The following is a 20612-nucleotide window of genomic DNA, read 5'->3' on the forward strand; positions in this document are numbered from 1 at the left end:
ATTCTGTCTTACCTCTCAGCCTAAACCACACGTCTAAAAAAAGAATCTGAGTTCTGACAGGCATGCACTAATATGACTCTCCTCACAACTCATTTTCCTCTTCAAACCCTTTCACACAAGCTCTATCATGTCTTCCTCCTTCCTGCTGCCCGTTCTTCTACACTATTCTTCTACCCTTCTTGCCTATGGAATAACTACAGATACTTTCTTTCTCTCCAGTCTTGCTAGTCTCACTGCTTACTTGTTTCCTCATAACCTCCCTTCAGAAATGCTGTAACCCCCCCCACTCACACACACACACACACACACACACACACACACACACACACACACACACACACACACACACACACACACACACACACACACACACACACACACACACACATTTACAAATCTGCAATCTGGCCTTGCTGTGCTCTAGTCAGTTTTTGCTCCTACATCCTTCTCATCATAAGCTCTTCTTATTGTCCCTCAGTTGGACATCTTGCCATCCATTTTCAGCCTTACCAGCCTCCCCTCAAGTCCTCTCCTATGCCTGTTGTTGTAGTCCATCTGCTTTACAATGGTCACCCCTCAGGGTATCTTTTGTTCTCAGTCTGCTTCAAATATTGACAAGAAAACTTCTTAGGCCCAGAATTTTTCTCCCTCTCAAAACTGCAAGTTGTCTGTGCTGCCATGAGCTGCATAGGAGCTGTTGTCAAATGTATTTTATTTTATATTTTGACCAAGTTTGATCAGCTCTTGCCATGTAGCTTAATACCTGTCTACTGACTGACAAACACAATTTAACTCTTTTCAGAGAGCTACGGTAGAGTCAGAGCTTCATATTTAATAGATTGACACACACATGAAAGTCTGGTCACTAGTGCAGCTAAAGGTGAGTCCAGCACCCATTGACCCAAGATCTTCATGACGTCATGGACCAGACTCTGTTATTAGAAGCATCATAACAGCGTTTATTCATCCTGAAAGCTTAGCCACAGTTTTGACAACCTGCCTGCTGGCAAAACATCAAAACATCTTCCACCGCGGAACGACAATCAGAAACACTCAGCAGTGTCCTCCCGACTAACGGGTCATTCTGATCTGCCGTGTCAGACCTAGGAGACTTGCTTATATACTTACTATACTATACTATACTTTGGCTGCTAGAATCATAGTAGACTTCTTTGTTAGACTTTCTGTGGTTTTTTGCCAACTTTCTGGCAATAAGAAAAGAGAGATGCACATATGCACCCGTTTTGTTGGTAGACCCTGGAGTGTCTTTTTCAGCATTACAATATAGTTGAGACAGTTATTTTACTCTTTACCATGAGCTCCTATTACCAGCGCAAAGCCTCCTCTTCTTAACTAATCTGTTCGAGGTTTATAATGAATACCGTACCATGTCGTTAAACTGCCTCAATCTCTCTCTGTCTGTCTCTCTGTCTCTGTCCCATATCACTCTAAGCACTGTTTATGGATACATCTGGATATCTTTTAGTTCCCTACATATTTTATAATTTATTTATAGTATGTATACCCTTCTGACGCACAAACAAACTCGCATCCACAAAGTGCAGGGTTAGACAAGGGCTAATGTACACTCAGAGAGACATAGAGAGATTGGGAGAGTGCCAATAGGATTAAGACTCAGGTCTCAGTAAAGAGCTTTGTGTCAGAGTAGCTTTGACCACAGATACATTACTGAGTCTCTGTGCAAACACAGACAAAGTAGATCTGATTCACACGGATGAGTCTCTGGCTGTAGGCCCTACACAGAGAAATTGAGATATTTTACTGTCTTTTTCTATACTCTTTAATGTCCCAATATGTATTTTTAAGAACACATGAAGTGAACAAGATGTCTGTAAATCATCTATGGGTTCAAGCATCACTGTTTCAGCTGGATCATTTATAGAAGAATGTGTGTGCATGTTTTTTGGAGTCTTCTGCTCTTCAGACTTTATGCACAAAAAAAAAGAAAAAAAGATTTTATGACTCGTGGCAGTAATACTAATGATACAACAATGTAATGGAGCAGCATGAATACATGTGAAAGCCATTTAAAGATCATCTACAGTGATATCTAGGATATTACACACTTTGTGTTTGTTACAAATCATTTAACAAAAAGCGTGGTTGTGACAGGCGGCTGATATAGCAGTGATACAGCCATATTTACCCTGATCTGCCCATACCTGTGACAGACAGCACCATTACTGGTCAGACAGCTAAATCAGCAGACTGATAACAAACTGCCATACTGTGCCTCTTCGCTGGAAAAGAGCATGTCTCCGAAATGTCAACATACAATAACTTGTACAGCATGTGCAAGATACCTCCATTATCATGATATATGTATTACACAGCACTTTTTAGGGCATAGAGAAAAAAAAGGCCCTCATGAATTCAGAAAACCCCAATGCTTAATCTTTCAAATAACAAAGAAAGAGCAGTAAACCGAAATGAACTTGAAATATGAGAATCAAAAGAATCTTGCAAGAAAATATGACCAATTATGTGAATGCCTTTTTTTGTACTACAAAGCCACCTACAAAAATGTATTTTCCACAAATGATTAAGACACCCCCTGGGCCACTGATTAACAACAGTGAGCTGTTTGTCATTACAGTCACCTGATTCTCAGGTATCACATGTGAGTTAAATGTTTTAACCTTTAATTTTAGCCTCCGCTCCCTTGATGCCAATCAGTGCCATTTTATAAACACTGGCACATAGTGTGATGGGGCGCTGTCGCTCCCAGGCTCGTCATATATCACCTGACATTTAGAGTCATGTTTGATAGACAGAAGAACAGATAAACACAAAATAGCTGATACCACAGTCATAGCTCCTCATTTCCTTCCATTAATATTCACATGATTTAGGATTCATGTATTTCCATAAGCCTGACATGGAAATATTGTAATGTGTAATTATTATTCTTTGTTACCTTATTCCCTGTGTGTGTGTGTGTGTGTGTGTGTGTGTGTGTGTGTGTGTGTGTGTGTGGGGGGGGGGGGGGGGGGGGGGGGTGGGGGTGGGGGGGGGGGGTTGTGTGTTTGGGTGCGTGCGTGCGTGTGTGTGTGTGTGTGCGTGTATGTGCGTTTGCACTGACGCATGTGGGCATGCTCCAGAGATCACCACTCAAGTTCCCACCTATGCCTGGGGGGCTACAGGAGGGGGCCACAGGAAGCAAGGAGGGGGGTTTCTCCTAGTTTTCAGTATCCATGGTAACACCGTCCTGCCCTGCCAGGATCTGTGTCAGTGGTGCTGAGATGAGCCGCCAGGAGAGAGAGCAAGGGAATGAAGGGAGGGAAAGAAAAGAAAAGAAAGGGTTGGAAAATGTTCAGAGAATGATGATGGAAGGCGAAGTGGATGGAAAAAGGAGGGAAATGAAGACTAGATCATGGAGTTCATAAGTGTTTGGTCAGTGACAAATAAAAAAGAGGGTTGGATGGATATTGAAGAGAAAAAACTGATGCGGTTCACTGACTTAAGTACCTGCTAGTTGTAATGCCTCATATCGACCCCCACAGCCAACACACCCCCTCCCTTTCTGGCAGGACAACACTGGCACTATGCATTTTGGCTGGAGGGGACGAGCTGCGACTTCCTTCTTCTCCCCACCTCTCTTCCTGTCTACCTATCTGTGGGTCCAGTCTCTCTGTCTGTCTAAATTTAAGGAGTCAGACTGAAAACAAACTCACTATCGATCAGAAAAAGGTTCCAGAGAGAGGCAGATGAAGGGGGAGGTCTATAATTCAATGAAAGCCTAATGATTTGATTCTAATATGGTAGGGGTTGAATTTGTGTTGATGTAATTGGATGGCCTGGCCTGTACTGTGGGTTTGGTAGAGGGTTTATACATATACGACGTGTGTGTGCGCGTGCACCCGTGTGTGTGTGTGTGTGTGTGTGTGAGAGAGTGAAATAATACTGATGGGGTTGTGCCAGAAGAGGAAACTTGTCAGCTGTTCCCGCTGTGCTAGAAACAACAGGGACACAGACAGAGAGAGAACAAGAGACAGATATTTTGTGTGTGTGTGTGTATGTGTGTGTGTGTGTGTGTGTGTGTGTGTGTGTGTGTGTGTGTGTGTGTGTGTGTGTGTGTGTGTGTGTGTGTGTGTGTGTGTGTGTGTGTGTGTGTGTGTGTGTGTGTGTGTGTGTGTGATGAGCACACTGTGTATGCCTGTCTGTGATTGTGATAAATGGATTTAACTGTTCATTTCTGCTTCAGGTCAGTAACCATAAATACAAGTTATGTTATGTGGGATAAACATTTTGAGTACGTTCCCAAAACAAGATGTTGAATGGAGGAAATAATGTCTTCTTTTTTTGCATGGTTAGACACAGAAGCACTCTGGTACCCTGAAAAATAAGTAATTTCTCCTACAACTTAAAAAAGTTTGAGTTAGAGATTTAAGAGAGCCATTTAAAATATCTGACTGTTGCCTGAAGACCACATCTGAATCACTGAGTGACCACCGTGCTGGTTGTGACATTAAATATTGTATCACTGGCCATGTACACTTAACCTGAGAAATACATCCATCATGAATTGATGCAAGACACAAGAAAGAGAGAACTTGAATGACCAAAGTGAATCAGCGATGGGTAGGCCAGACAATCGATATGAACCTTTAAGGCACAGATCATTTTTAATGCTGCTTTTTCCAGATTCTACAGAATTTTGCCTCTTTTTTTCTCCCTCTTTCTTTCTGTCTGTCATGAAAACACATGCAAGCTCAAAATCCCTATCGGCCAGGGTGTAGTGGTTGCATGAGAGGCAATTTCACAGCCCTTGGCCTGAACCACCTCAGCATCTGCAACTTCATTACAGGACCAGAGCGCTGGTGTGCTGCACACAGATAGACACAAATACAGCTCAGCACAGTGGAAGTGCAACAGCTTTTGTTGTGGTCTTGAGTGTGGCACTTCATGATAATGGTGGTAACATGCACTGTGTCATATTGCCAATGGTCTGCTAAAAAGCAAATCACTTTATGGAACAGCAAACGCCTCCGAACAATGAGCAGCACAACACAGAGAGGTACAGATACAGTATGAAGCAACAAAGAACACGAAAAAATAATATAATATAAACAGCACAGTTGGTTATACAATACAGTCTGCCCACATTCATACAGGTCTGCTGTTATAAACACTGACAATTGTTTTCAACAATCAAAAGGATTAAAATGGTCACACACGTCGTAGCTAACCAGCTGAAATAGTGACAGAAAAATGGTCACCAAGGTTGGGTGACATTGATAAAGCTTTACAGCACAGGTTGTCGTAAGTTGACGCATACAATCAATTTCTTTGATCTTCATCAAAAAAATGTTCTGCCACGGATCACAAATGTAGCTTTCATGTCAACTAAAAATGCTTTGTGGGACAGATAGAGAAGAATGACAAGCTGCTGATTAATTAGAGCAAATGAAAACAAAATAGCCCCTCTCCCAGCAAGATACTGGCTAACATGAGCATACTGACAGACTGAACGAATGAAGCAGAACAATATGGTAATTCAGTCTGATTATCAGGCTATGGATTACACATAATGAATTCAACAAAACGTGACACAATGCAACTCAGCAAAACTGCACAGCACTGCACAACACAATATGACTCAATAAAACACAACTATACATGACAACATAACAATGCAACTCAATACTGCAGAGAGTGGCTTAATGCTAACACATGTAACACATCGCAGTCACATTATCTCTCTACACTACATCGTTTCTTCTCCCTATTTCTTTCCTCCTGGTCCTGACTATTAAAATGTTCTCTCAACTCTTACTGTTGATTTGACAGGTGTCAATCAAGCCGCAGTGAACTAAAATAGCGTGTTATCATTAGAATGACTGCAGGTCACTGGCCTATTGCTCTCCTGTCATTCACTGATGATCTTTCTTTCATTACTCTTCTTTGCTGGCTCTCGTTTCTCCTGATGTTAGCTTTCTAACTTGTCTGCCCTTCTCTCAACACAAAATGGACATGCTTTCTCTCCTCTCTGTCTTTGTAGTTACTTTTTCTACAGTGTCTCTATTACTGTCTGCTTTTTTAAGAAATTCCGAATCTTCTTCTTCTCCTCCTCTTTCTCTCACCTCCACACTTCTCTTTCTCATGTGGCATTGTGACTCTCACGTCTTTCACACAACCTCACTGACACAACAGTTCCCACTTTTGCCCTTTTTCTCTCCATGTCCCTCCGCCTTTCCTGCTTCTCAACACCATCTCACATTCCTTCACCTCTCGTTCACCTTTTATCTCTCCCTTCACCTACTTCTGTTTCTATCTTCTACCCCCTCCACATGCTGACACCAGCTTCAAATGCCCCCTCACCCTACGCCACCACCACCATCACCTACCCCCAGAGTGTGAACCCGTCTCCCCCCTTTCCCCCTGTGTCACAGACAGAATGGCCATGCCAGTGTTGATTAGAGTCTGCATGGCCAGATGCTCAGCCAGGCTTAGCGGAGGCCTGTGGGAAAGAGAGTTGCTTATTCTAGCCTCAGGAGATGGATTGGAAACGACGGGGGCTAAAACAAGCAAGCATTCTCTCAGTACACTCACACATTCCCGCGCATGGGCACAAACGCACGAGTTAAGCACATATCCACACCGGTCTACTCAAGAAGAAAAAGGATGCATGTCGTAAAAACACATTTCAATATTTCTTTTTTTTCCCCTCATGCAGTTTTGCATTTGATGTAGTGTGGTGAATTACTGTATAAGATGATTCAGCTGGTGGTATAATCATCTGTCGTCGCTGAGGATTGATCTTGTTTGAAGAATGGTGCGCAGCGTACATGCATAAATATATTCAGTGTAATGTGGTGAACGTCCATATCTTGCTTTTGCTTTCAGGAACTGAGACAAAAATGATTTTTCTATCAGTTTTCTGTCATAGATATTTCTTTCTTTCTTTTTTTCCCCAACAGTCATCATTAGTTTCAAGCTATCTACATGACTAGAAAATTTCCTGCTACAAATGATGTAGTTAAAAGTATAAACTAGTGCCAGAATATTTCTGTTGAGCTAATAAATGCAATAATATACAGTTTGTGTCTGTATACCCTGTGTTTTGACTTTCTCATTTCCTCTGGTGTTTTCCCTGAGATTTAACCATGCCGTTCCTTTTCTCATCCAATCTCCCCTTCTCTGTTTACATTTTATCCACCACTCTCACTGACAGTCTCTATTTATCCTTTTTATATTCTCCTCTGATTTACAATTACTTGCTGGAGACATACCTCACAGTGGTGAAGTGCACTTAGGTCTGTGTGTAACGATGAAATGTTGGGGGGGATTGATTTATTTTTTGAAGGGTATTTAAAATTGCCATTGAATTGAATATAAATCAACATCTTTCATATAGAGATGAATGACATAGAAATGCTTCTTTAAGGGTTTTACTCTATCTACAGTCTTGTGTTTTATAGAACATGATATAGCTGCCGTCAACTCCATAAATTATATAAAAGTGGGTTCAACCTGCCGTAAAGTCTTTCATCAGGATAACAGAAATCCCATTTCAGATAAATTCAGTGAAGGTCTTTTCAGGGACATTGAGCTAAAGGGTCAGAAGCAGATAACTAACTTAGATCATTGAGCTACATTATGTATTTTCTTATGCACTCAAGCTGCACATTAGTGTATTCACCAACTGCTATTTAAGTTTAATGATCTTCATCTTTTTAAACTAAAAACGATGTGAAACTATTTAAATATTTATGCAAGCAGTGCCTCCTTAAATCTGCTGATTTCTTTGAAAGTAAAACGCAATGAGAGCAAATCTTTTTACGTGCAAAGTGCTTTGTTTGCCTTTTGGCAGGAGTACTATACACTGTGGAGTTATGCACTAAAGAAAAACATTGACAGGCAGCTTGAATTTGCACTGGGTAAATTTTTGTCCCACTGGCACTTAACAATTACAGGATGTATATGTAGTGATTATTAATGTTTGGGATTTAACTAAGATTTTTTATTTTTTATTATTTGGTTGTTACATGGTTTAATTCGTCAACATAGCGACTATGATGAAATAGTGGGAAATTGCCTCAGAAGGCGTTTGTAGCCTTCACTCTAAATCTTGAGCTCATGAATCATTATGTCACTGGTAATATAAGAAGTGTGAATCTACTCAGTATCTGTTGCCTTGAATTTTACACTTCATTGTAAATAGAAAGGTGGGAAAGGTCGGTTTTGGCTGCACACTGTTATATAGTGTGTTGACCAATTTGTGGCTCTACTCCAGTCTACTAGACTGAAGGAAAGCTGCTGAATAGAGTTGGAAAAGGTTGGTTGGGATTATGGCTCAATCCTCTCTGGTGTAATACACAAGAAGAGAACCTCCAGTTTGCACCTCTTGTGTATTTGCTGTTTTTCAATTCAGCTGAAAAGGGTGGTGGCGAAGATTGGTTTGGATTGAGGTAGACTTCTCTTGATTGTATTGTGTGTTACCCCCTTTGGTCTACCGGACTGGAGAAGAGCTGCTGAACAGAGGTGGAAAATGTTGGTTTGGACTAACGCAACTCAAAAAGCATACAGTGCTGTATGGAGTGGGTTGTCTTGTAATGTTGCTCAACTGTTTTATAACAGGGGAGAATAAACTCATTTGACACATTTTCACACGCATATCAAGTTGGTCCTGTAAAGTAGTGTTACTGCATTGCCATTTGGCTTATACTTTAAATCTCTCTTAAGAGAGTGTGTGTGTCAGAGAGAGATCATTAATGTGTGCTGGCCTATACTCGTGCATGCCGGCTACCCTGCAGGGAGATAAACCCAGTGTTTGTGCATGTGTGAATGCTATTTCAGTTGCATAAGTGATTCCTCCTCTTGATAATGTTGCATTGAAAGGCAATGACTTCATATTTAATGCGAGCAGTAATTACATGGAGCTGGTTGGTCTTTGTGGGTCTGGATCAAGCATTGAGTCACAATCTAATGCTGTTTACCAATGCATTGGTTTACCTGAAAAGGATATCTTGTGAAGGTCATTGTATATAATAGTGTGCTTCTCTGGGGTTTGGTGTGTATGGTCGGCTCCTAGATGCTGTTGTGCACGGTTATTGTGATAGTAGACAATGAAGTAGAGAGAAGGAATAAACAGAGACGGACAGAAGCACTCAGAGTGACATTAAACGAAGATGAGTGTGGTAGAGATGTAGGGGGAAATGGCTGTTTAAACTTTAGTGCAGTTCAGTTCTGCTATGTCTGGTCTGAAATCAAGTGCAAAACAAACTAGGTATCATGAAAAAAGTTTAGAAAAAGTTTGTGTCATCTATTTAAATTACATTTTGGCAGTTGATATGAAGAATGGCCAGTTAGTTTCCACCATCTTTAAGACTTTAGGTTTGCTTTATTCTGAGCTGAGAGTGCTTTGTCTCCTTTTTACAACAGTGCTGCCTTTGCTGAAAACAGTTGAATATCTTTATTGATCATTTCCATAATTTATAGCAGCTCACGCATCCTAATCTCTTCCATCTGGATTTCATCAGTGCATAAAAAGCCTGTGGCTCAAGTCCAGTAGATTCAGTGGAAGCAAGGGGACAGATGAAATGACCTCTGGTCAGAAACACATCTAATCTGTTAAATGGGGAATTTGAATGGACGGCACTTTTCAAGTCCATTAGAGGCTCATTAGGGAGTAAGGCCTTCATTTGCCTGAGAAAGCACTTTTTACTGTCAAATAGCGACGTTCGTTTATTTTCAGATTTCTTCACACACATACAAATGTTCTTAAACATGTTGATAATCATGATAACTGCACTTATTGTTTACTTATTGTCAGTGACTTATTCTCACTGCAGTTAACCTGGTGGTCACTACATTTTTTTGTGGTAAAGGTGAGAGCACAAGTTTCAAGACAGACAGCAACTTACAATAAGTAAAATCTTACACCAAATGGGATCAACAGGACATTGTGTGCAGGACACATCTTTACCTCACTTAACCTCAATAGTTATTTTTTTGTGACTCATACAGCTGCGCTCCTACATATGTACATATTTAACCAAAGTAGTAGAAATCATGTGCCAATCCATCCTGTACATGTTGAGATATTTCAGTCTGAATGTGGAGGACCGACTGACAGACAGTACCATCCCTAGAGCCATATCTAAAAACAGACTGCTGTCATGATCTGAATTTCTCCAGACTACCTTTTATCCCAATAGTTCACATTCACTTTGGTAGCCATAGAAGAAAGTACTTTAGTGTAAAATACAAAAAGCAAAGGGGTCTTTTCCATATAAAAAGTATGTGTCCTCAATAATGCACTTTTTATCACTGACTTAATCAAGTTAATTCTATAGTGGTTGTTGATACTTACGGGCATTCCTTATAGTTATTATGCTGTTTTTATATAGGCAGATGTGTTTGTGTACAGATGTTCATTGTTCTGTCTTTATTATTATCTACATTCATGTGTGTACTGTAAGTTGAATTTGTGCTGATGTAATTGGATGGCCTGGCCTGTACTGTGGGTTTGATAGAGGGTTTATACATATACGTGTGCGCCTGTGTGTGTGTGTGTGTGTGTGTGTGTGTGTGTGTGTGTGTGTGTGTGTGTGTGTGTGTGTGTCGCTCCTTGGCAAAATGCAAATGACTAAGCAGACAATTATGGATTTGCCATCCTCGCTGCATTGCCAATAGGTGTGTCTAGCTTTCTGTATATGGTCTATCATTTGCATGCACATGCACACACACACACACACACACACACACACACACACACACACACACACACACACACACACACACACACACACACACACACACACACACACACACACACACACACACACACACACACACCACACACACTCATCTGCCTATAGTGCCTGGCAGCATCTGGACTGTCTGGACTCAGGTGCAGTCCTCTAAGCATTCTGAATCTGTCATGATACTGAATAAATTACGATTTTGTTTACATCTGATCAGGTGAGAATTTTTGTTTCTCATGGTTAAACTTATAATCAAGTTGTGTGTGTGTGTGTGTGTGTGTGTGTGTGTGTGTGTGTGTGTGTGTGTGTGTGTGTGTGTGTGTGCGCGTGTGTGTGCGCGTGCGTGTGTGTGTAGGATTACAGTTTTTGGAAAGTACACTCTGTTTCCTCTCTGTATTTTCCTGTTTATGTATTGTTAGACCTCATTTAGTTCAGATTACAGTTTTATGTTGCCAGTTTCCCCCACTGCTTCTGCTAATTAAACCCAGTTCGTAGTATCTGCAGGTCTGTTAATCCCCCTCATGAAAACAGGTCGGAATTATTGGGGAGGGGGGGGCGCCAAACCCAAACCTAAATCCAAAAAAACCCAGAAAGACAACTGCAAATGCAATGGCAAGAGAGCTCCCATACGCGCGCGCGCGCGCGTGTGTGTGTGTGTGTGTGTGTGTGTGTGTGTGTGTGTGTGCGCATGTGTGTGTATGTGTGTGTGTGTGTGTGTGTGTGTGTGTGTGTGTGTGTGTGTGTGTGTGTGTGTGTGTGTGTGTGTGTGTGTATCATGTAGGGCAGAAAGGATGGTGAGCAGGTTAGAAGAATGTCATGTTGCTCCACCTAATAGGCTCTCTTGCCATTCAGACTCCCCTGGGTCTTGGTCTCTGACAGAAATGTGGCTAAAGGGGATGACACACTTTCACACACACGGACACATACACACACAGTCTGACAGTCCAACTTTAATTTGAATCTAAAGCAGGTGCAGGTTAGAAGCGGTGGACAGCAGTTAATTATGTAAGCACACTGTTGAAAAGGATACAAACTTTTTATAATGTTGGAGGCTGTGTTGCATTGCAGATACATAGTAAACTAGCTGTCTCATGTTGTGGGATTGTGTTTACACATTTTTATTTGGCTGATGTGCACATGAAGCCAGTTTGGCTCGAGCTCAGAGCAGGGTGGAGACTGTGAGAGATGGCTAAAGGCTAGTTTAGTGGTGTTTTAGGGCTGACTCAATGTGTACTTTCAGCACCATGAACACACACACACACACACACACACACACACACACACACACACACACACACACACACACACACACACACACACACACACTCTCACACACATTCCATCAGTGCTAATAGCACCAGAGTAGACCAGTTGCTGCCTGTGGACTGAGTGGTGGCCTGGTCTGGTTTGCTCTTATCAGTTTCGGTCAGTGATTTGTAGTTTTTAAGATAGAATCATGCTTCTAACACTACCTTCAACCTTACTTATGAAAGAGAGACCACAGCAGTGCCGCCCATCACAACATACAGGTGAGTCATTAAGACCAGACACATGAGCTTCACAGTTTTGTTCTGACAAACCATCTTGAGGAGATTTTGTTTTATATTTTTTGTTTAACCATGAATCATTTTTGATGCGCTTGCTTTTTAATGGGCAAACTAACTCAGCTTCTTGTCTAAATTTGAATCAGGATCTCTCAATTTGTGGATCAATCAATCTCTCAGTTCCCTGCTTTTTTCTGCTACTACAGTATTTTTTGATAATAAAATTTAGGTAAACAAATTTGACTTAAAGCAACATTTTGTGTTTTAAGATAACTGGTTGTCTTATTGTTTCAGTGATAGTGTATTCAGAGTTATGCATTTAAATCACTATCTGATTATTATCTAAAATACATGTATTATTATTATTATTATTATTATTATTATTATGTTATTTCACCAATTAGTTTTGTTTCACTAATAATAAGACCTTAATAAGCATTGTTGGCTGTCTTTTAGCTGCTAAGCTTCCATCTCTTATTTACTCTTATGTGCCAGAGTAGGACTGTATCTCTTAAGATTATATTTATCAAATGAAAATGGTCTCATCTTGGACTGCCCTGATTTATAAAACAGTAAAAGTGGAAGTGATTGCTGTTTCGTGAGACTGATATTTTAAAAACATAGTAATGCTCTAAATTATGATATTAATTTTGATGCATATTAAATCAAAGTGACTGAAAATGTAACAATGAAGATTTATTGAGGGAAGCAGCTGTGCCTGGTTGTGTCTATTGCTGAGCTAGCAATAAAACCAAATTTCTCTGTGCAGCAGTTCAAAAGTACAAAGAGAAGGTAAAAAAAGACTTGTAATAAAAGATGAGAGGTGATGATAAGGCTTTGGAATAGATGTGCCTAAAAACTCTTGTTAAGACAACTAATATTTAATCTTAAATAAGGCTTTATAGGAGAGGACCATGCCCACCTACTGTATGTGCCCACTTAAAAGTTGAGTCATTCGTGTTTGATAAAGGAGGGGGGGGGGGGGGGGGGGGGGGGGGGGGGGTGTAAGTGTGTGTGGGGGGGAGAAAGCAGATAGATTAGGTTGTTGATTGGATATGGTTCTCAATTCAGCTCCCTGCCAGTGCCAATAACAAAGAGGAGACACAATAGTAAAGGAGGAGGAGGAGAGCAGAGGGAGAAGAGGGTAGATGTGGTGGAGGGTTGAGTGTAATGGAGTCAAGACCCCTAACAGGCTGTCAGATGCTGCTCACTTGCCACACAGTCACACAAGACTCAATCTAGTGTTTTGCTGGATGGCTGGTATATTTGCGTGTGTGTGTATCTGTGTGTGTGTGTGTGTGTGTGTGTGTGTGTGTGTGTGTGTGTGTGTGTGTGTGTGTGTGCGTGCGCGGGCGAGTGTGCCCTGGTGATAAATCTTAATTATACCATGGATTGCAGGCCATGTGCCATCTCATCATACCATGTCAAATCTCATAAGCAACATTAGAGAGTGTGAGAGGAAGAGCGAGAGAAAGAGATGCAGCAGTATGAGACAGACACAGGGAGGAAATGTACATTCCACATCTATACAAAAAAAAAAAGAAGAAAACATCCCAAAATTTAAGGAAGCCAGAGAAAAAGTCAGTGAGCAGAGAGACAGAAAGCAATCTTGCCACACGAATACTCTGGGTTGAGCTACTACGGCCCGTTTTTAGGGCTTTTCTTATAGAACATAAAAGGCTTTTTGTGTTGCGTAACTGTTTGTGGTTTTGCCGTCAGTCTCGTCAATACTTATTAAATCTAACAACCTCTGCTTACGTTACTAGGGATCTAGCTTGTGCCAGGATGAGCTGGCGGATGAATACACAGTTTTAGCGTGTCAGAGAAAGAATGGGCCTGGGGGTGTTGTTGTGGCCCGCTGAGTCATCGTGGCCAGGGTGATCTCTAAAAGCAGGCCCCCAGCCCCCCAGAGTAATGGTTAATCGTGGGAAGTCTGGTGTTAGGGTAAGTGTGCCTGTGTGCAGGCCCAGCCTGTATGTGGCTGGGTTGCGGTGGGTTTTGGCGTGCCGTGGTGTGACAGGGCCAGTCAGGCGGATGGGGCGTGTTGTTGTTGTAGCCGTGGTGGTGGGGAAAGCCCTGTACAAGCAGCTCTCAGCTCTGCTGGCTGGGAGATGAGCCGGGGCAGCTCTCCCAGAATGAACAACAGGAGAAAAAAAAAAAAGCTGTGTCCTTTTGTTTTCATGGCTGTTGTGTTCCCTCTGCTGCGGGTTTGGAAGTCTGGTCTGTGTGTCCTCCTGGTTGTCTGCGGCCATCCCGTTGTGACATTGGGTCAGTTGCGTTGTGCTCTGTCGCCACAGAACTTCACATAGACATAGTCCACTTCCTGGAATGGCGGTGTCAATCCAGGAAGTGCAACCTTTGAACCGCTAAGTGCTGAGTAGTCATACATTTAAATGGCACAGTGAAACCTTCACATTATAAACACAATAAATCACACAGCACGGAATAAACAACTGTTTTGGAAGAACCAGATTACTTCTTTAACAACAATAACTCAGTAGAAGCATTACAAACAGGAAAAGTCTTTTGTTCAGTCATCTGAAGGTGGGGATGCTTGTTACAGTGTAAATATAACTATTATGCAGCATGATGACTGGTTGTAACAAGTTGGATTTGTTTGTGTTTTGATCCAGTTGCTGTCCGTCATTCTCATTACACTGACTGTAAACATGTTAAATTCATACAATTTGAATCAGAACCATTAAGATTGGAAATAATTATAAAAAGTAAACAGAGTACATGCAGTAGCTGTGAGCAGATAGTCATTATTATTTTATAATCCACTTCATACACAGCTCAGCTCAGATTTACTCAGAGTTTACAGTCCATGTGGCACTCATCTCTCTTTTCCCAATTTAGCATTTTGTTCCCTTTCCATCAGTTTCTGTTTCAGCACATGCAAGAATGCGTGTTCTTGTGAGATTTCAATGGCTGCTTGTTGTCGCTAATCTGATCACAGTCTGCCAATCCTCAAGTGTGCTTTCTCTGTATTTACTTAGTCGTCAAGCACATGCTCCTTTTTGGCTGCCGAAATTAAAGAATATGTAATGTGGAAAAAGTTGTTTTGTGTGATTCTAGCCTTTGTGTTTCTGTAATCTTAAAATCTGTTCCCAGCTTTAGTGCAGTAAACCAGAGTGTAGCTTCTGTTATGTTTGCGCCCTTCAATTGTAAAATAGTTGTACATGTAGTTTAAGCATCTCCTCTTTTGAAACCTAAAAGCACTGCTCTTGATGGGCCAACAGGTCAAATTTTAAATCTCACTTTCAATCACAGCACAAAAATCCGTTCCTCTTCCTGCCCTTTAATGTGATCCCATTTTTATCTGCACAATAGCGGGAAAGATGTGATTGAAAGCAGACAGTTAGCTGTCAGTATTGTAGTGGGTTACATACAAGTAATGCAAATCTACTTGCATATACAGGTAAACTGTAATGCCTACCAGAGACTGTTCATTGCCGTTACATTTTTTTTGGTTGCTGATAAGACTTTATTATCATTCATTATAGATGACATATACAGTAATACCCCTATACATAAAACAAGCAGGCTTGATATTTGTCTCGCTTTTATAAAAAAGCTCAGGATACAAAGCTCTTTGTTATTAAACCCTAAGAAACATTACTTTCATACAGCATATTGCTTTTTGTCCTGCTTGCATGTAACAAGGATTCATGCATGTATTGGCAAAGGCATCAACACAGATGTGTATCAGTCTCAAATCCTGTGCTGCATGTGTATCTCAGGCTGGCTCTGCAGCTCTACAGTGTCTTCATGGTGGCGTCTATAGCAGGATAATTGGCTCCAGTCAGTCGCTCTGTCACTCAGACCTGCAGCAGATGTGACTGCACAGCATCCCAGTCTCACACATGCTCTATCCCACTGGCTGCATTATGCTAAGGACGTCTTTCTACACTGTATACAGTATAAGACCACGTACATATAGAGCTGCATGCGCATACATTATGCACACACACACACACACTAAGCTGACTGCACACAAGAGTGTTTAAGGACTGACAATATTTACTGCCTCAGTGCTTTTCACATCGGCTTTGTCTTTCCAGTTCTTTATATTATCTGGTTTGGTTTGAAGCCACTGAATAACATAAAACATTTATGTCCTCAGCATGTGAATTATGTGTAAGAGAAAACATCTACTATGTGTGTGTGTGTGTGTGTGTGTGTGTGTGTGTGTGTGTGTGTGTGTGTGTGTGTGTGTGTGTGTGTGTGTGTGTGTGTGTGTGTGTGTGTGTGTGTGTGTGTGTGTCAGTGTCCTTGCCATTTCCAAAAAGTTGGTATTTTCCTTCCTAAACCAAAGAAATGTCTGATTTTTCCTCATTTCTTCATTTTTTGTTGGCAGCTTGATAGCAGAATGTGGTTACCATATAACCACAATGTTGGTTCATTTTTGGCCAGGGACCTTTGCTGCACATCATTCCCCTCTCTCTCCCCCTCGTTTCCTGTCTGCCTTTTACACTCTATGTTTCTGAGTGCTTCTGAGACATTAGGTCAACATCTCCTAGTGTATTCTTGGTTATCTATACCCCCCAAAACTAGATTACTGCTTGCAGGGAAAAGCTGTAGACAGTAGTAGATAAGTCTTTGTTTAACAAAGCTAACAATTTGCCATCTTACACAGCAAACTCTAAACACAGCCCTTCTCGTTTCTTCAAGGACAAGAAAACATTTCCTTTTACAGGTGAACTGCTCCGTCAAACAGGTGGCTGCTCATGATTTGAGCCTGTTTCTGCTGTCTGTCTGCTGTCACTCCTACATGCACAGGTCCCATCTCCATTATCCCACTTTCAGTCAGAGACTGACTGAGTTTTTCTCTCTTTATTTCCACAGGCACAGAAATCGTGGATAGAAAGAGCGTTCAGCAAGAGAGAATGTGTTCATATCATAGTGAGCGCCAAAGACCACCATAGGTAAGTAAGATTGTACAGTTTATAAAGGAATTTAGAAAATATCTCTTGTCTCTATTTATTAAACTACAAGAGCTAATGTGGGCGTTGTGAATGTGATAGCCTACCTCACACACAGTAGATTAAGAGCCCTGTTTCATTATTGACCTTTTAAATCATGCCTCTGAGTAATATCACACTGGCCTCTATTTGCATCACAAGTACACGTTCTACACTAATGAGCCAAAATACTGACATTATACATTCGAAGACCACAAATAGCAAGTTAAGCTGCTTTGGTGACATTTGCAACATTCAAGACAAATATTCCTCATCATTTAAAAAGATTATTCAGGCAGTGTACTGCATATTCACTTTCAGTATAAGTATATATGTAAAGTCCTTGTCGGTATAAAGTAATACAACAACACTATTGTAATGATAAGAGTACTTCAGGGAAATGAAGTGTGATTTTGAGAGGCACTTTCCCACTTGGTGTCAACATTTCTCTCATTCTGCTCTGTAAAGTCACTGTTACAGTGACATTATCAAAACCTGTACTACAGCAGATGTTGTTGCTCTGGGTGACAAATTGGAAAAAGCTAGTCTAATTCCTGCAGAAATGGTCTTCATACACACTCATGCAAATACACAGGAAATGCCACAGTTTGTTTAGATGAACAGAATTATCATAACTGGAGGAAAGTGGGTGCAGGCCAGGAGCAGGAGGAGGGAAAAGAGACGTGCGGAAGATCAAATCAGCCTTTCTCTTTTTATTCAAAAACACTTGTGTTGATGTGTAAAGCACAGGAAAACATAACGTTAGTAGGAAACGACGGAAACATGAAGTGATAATCAAAGCCTCCTGACGCCCTTTCCTCCCAGGGTTCCCGCTCCATTCTACATGGTTAAAACGTAGAATATGAAAGCTGCATTGTGCATCTGAATTACTATGTACTGGTGCAGGAGTGCTACAATTCATGTAACTGTCTAACTGCCATTGCTGAGAGGGAGAGGAAAGCAAGGGAGATAGATAGACAGAAGTTTGTTAGGAGCAGAAAACAAAAAGAGACTGTGCCAATAGCAGATTGCAGGAGCTTTACAGATCCTACAGATCCATCTCCCCCTCTCCTCCTCATCAGGAGATGAATGTCAGATGATGAGCTGTCATTTCAGCCTTCCTCACCTCAATGCACATGACTATGGCAGCTCTCACGCTCTTTCTCTTCCTTTCTCAATCTCTCTCTCTCTCTCTCTTTCTCTCTCACACACACACACACACACACACACACACACACACACACACACACACACACACACACACACATGTATAGCACAATCTCCGTCTCTCACCCTCTCCTTTCCCCTTCTCTTCAAGTTCCGACATCTATAATGAACTACATTATATATCTATCTTACATTCACTCTTACTTCCTCCTCTCATCCAGGTGCTGTTGTGGTCGCCTGATAGGTCAGCATGTGGGCCTGCCCCCGGGCATCTCATCCAGTCAGAATGATAAGGCAGAGCGTTTGGCCAAGAATGAAAGCCTGTCAGAGAAGTGGTCAATCAGCAAACACACGCAGCTCAGCCCCACTGATGCCTTCGGCACCATTGAGTTCCAGGGAGGAGGACACTCCAATAAAGCCATGGTGATTCCCAAAACAAAATATTTTGTGTAGCATATCGTCAGTGTCTTGGTGAAACCTTGCTCTTTGAATATAATCAACATGTCAAGGCAAATAAGTACAGATCAACCTCACATTTTAGTTTGCAGTTATGGATGTCCAAAAAACCCATCAAATTGTGTCACAATCTGATGTTCAGAACAGGAAAAACAAGTCAAATGAAAGGAGACTTAAACACGGATGTCAAGAAGGAGACAAGTAACATGAGATTTCTTAATGACTTGAGTTGTGTTGTCAAAGATAGAAAAGACTGAGTGTTCCTTGCTGAATATACTATATCCTGTAAGATGAACATTTGGGTGAAGGCTGTCGCCAAAAGTTAAAAGTACATAGTAATTGAATGTGATTTGTAGATATGTTTCCTCAGCTGCAGTAAACTGATGAAGTTTGACAGTAGAGAGGAGGAACATGTTGGATGCTTGGATGAGCGAAATGAACTTGTCTTTTGATCTGGATGGCACAGACATACCAGTGGTACAGTTTATTCAAAATAGTTAAATAAACTGTACCAATGATTGCCAGTTTTTTGTCATAATACATTTTATAGTCCCTGTGCACTTTCTTCAATCCAGCTTCTATTCAGATTACACTGTAATTTAGCCCCACAGCTGGTTAAATGATCCAATTTAAGGCATCATACATATGCAAAATTTACAAAATGCATCACATCAATCAAAAGTGTATAATAACATCATAACTATGCATAGTTATTTGGTGACTGCATCAGATCAATTATGCCTGATTGTATATCTATCTATTTGTAATAACCGTGTTAGTATACAGGGAATACAGACACATTATGGCTGAATCATGTCTGATTCATTCTCAGTGTTAAATTATTCATCCACACACATGTCAGGTTGGCTGTCTGAGGCTGTGTTGGATAGATAAACAGATGTTCTATAATGCATGTGCTTCTCCAATCCTAGCAAACATCTGTTCAATACTTCTGTAGCCTGAAAAATAAACGCCTCAGGCAGGTCTGCAACACTGGTCCATGTGGTATTTTTACATTTCATACTTTCGTTTTCAATGCACATATTTGTTTTACATATTTGTTTGTAATGCGCTTGTAATGAACAGTGTGTGCATTTGTGTATGCATGAGCGCTCTTGTCTGTATGTGTTTATGTGCAGTGAAAGTGATGCATATGTGCTACTTTACTGTACATCACTGACACCTGTCCTACTGTTTGCAGTACGTGCGAGTGTCTTATGACACCAAGCCTGACCTGCTGCTCCACCTAATGACCAAGGAGTGGCAGCTGGATCTACCCAAGCTGCTCATCTCAGTCCACGGGGGCCTGCAGAACTTTGAATTACAGCCAAAACTCAAGCAGGTCTTTGGCAAAGGGCTCATCAAGGCTGCAATGACAACTGGAGCCTGGATCTTCACTGGAGGGGTCAATACAGGTGAAGTATATTACATGCTGTACATCAAGTTTGGACAATTATTTTTATACAGGGCCAAATCAGAACAGTTATCTCAGGGCACTTTTCACATAGAGCAGGTCTATACAGTACTCTTAAATAATATATGCAGCTGAACATAACAAAGTGGATATTATTTAAATTTTTCATGTGTAGATATGTTTCATGGAATGTTTTATCAGTACTGTAGAGTCCCACTTATTTTTATACAAATTAAGTGGCCATATATTTGTGCTAGGAGCATGATGAGTTATCTGACGTACTGTATAAGACGTTGAACCACTGGAACATTGAGAAAAGATTATCTTATGTGTATTG

At 41.1% G+C, this 20612-nt stretch overlaps 1 protein-coding gene across 1 annotated transcript in view; it reads left to right on the top strand.

Annotated features, from left to right (window-relative positions):
- Positions 1-20612, top strand: part of trpm3 (transient receptor potential cation channel, subfamily M, member 3) — a 124772-nt gene that overhangs the window by 51632 nt on the left and 52528 nt on the right. The window contains exons 2-4 of the mRNA XM_062418331.1: positions 17123-17202; positions 18627-18828; positions 20063-20276. Of these exons, the coding sequence (XP_062274315.1) occupies positions 17123-17202; positions 18627-18828; positions 20063-20276 (496 nt within the window). The remainder of the gene's footprint in view (positions 1-17122; positions 17203-18626; positions 18829-20062; positions 20277-20612) is intronic.

The sequence above is a fragment of the Scomber scombrus genome, chromosome 4 (assembly GCF_963691925.1).
Source record: "Scomber scombrus chromosome 4, fScoSco1.1, whole genome shotgun sequence".
Lineage (NCBI taxonomy): Eukaryota > Metazoa > Chordata > Actinopteri > Scombriformes > Scombridae > Scomber > Scomber scombrus.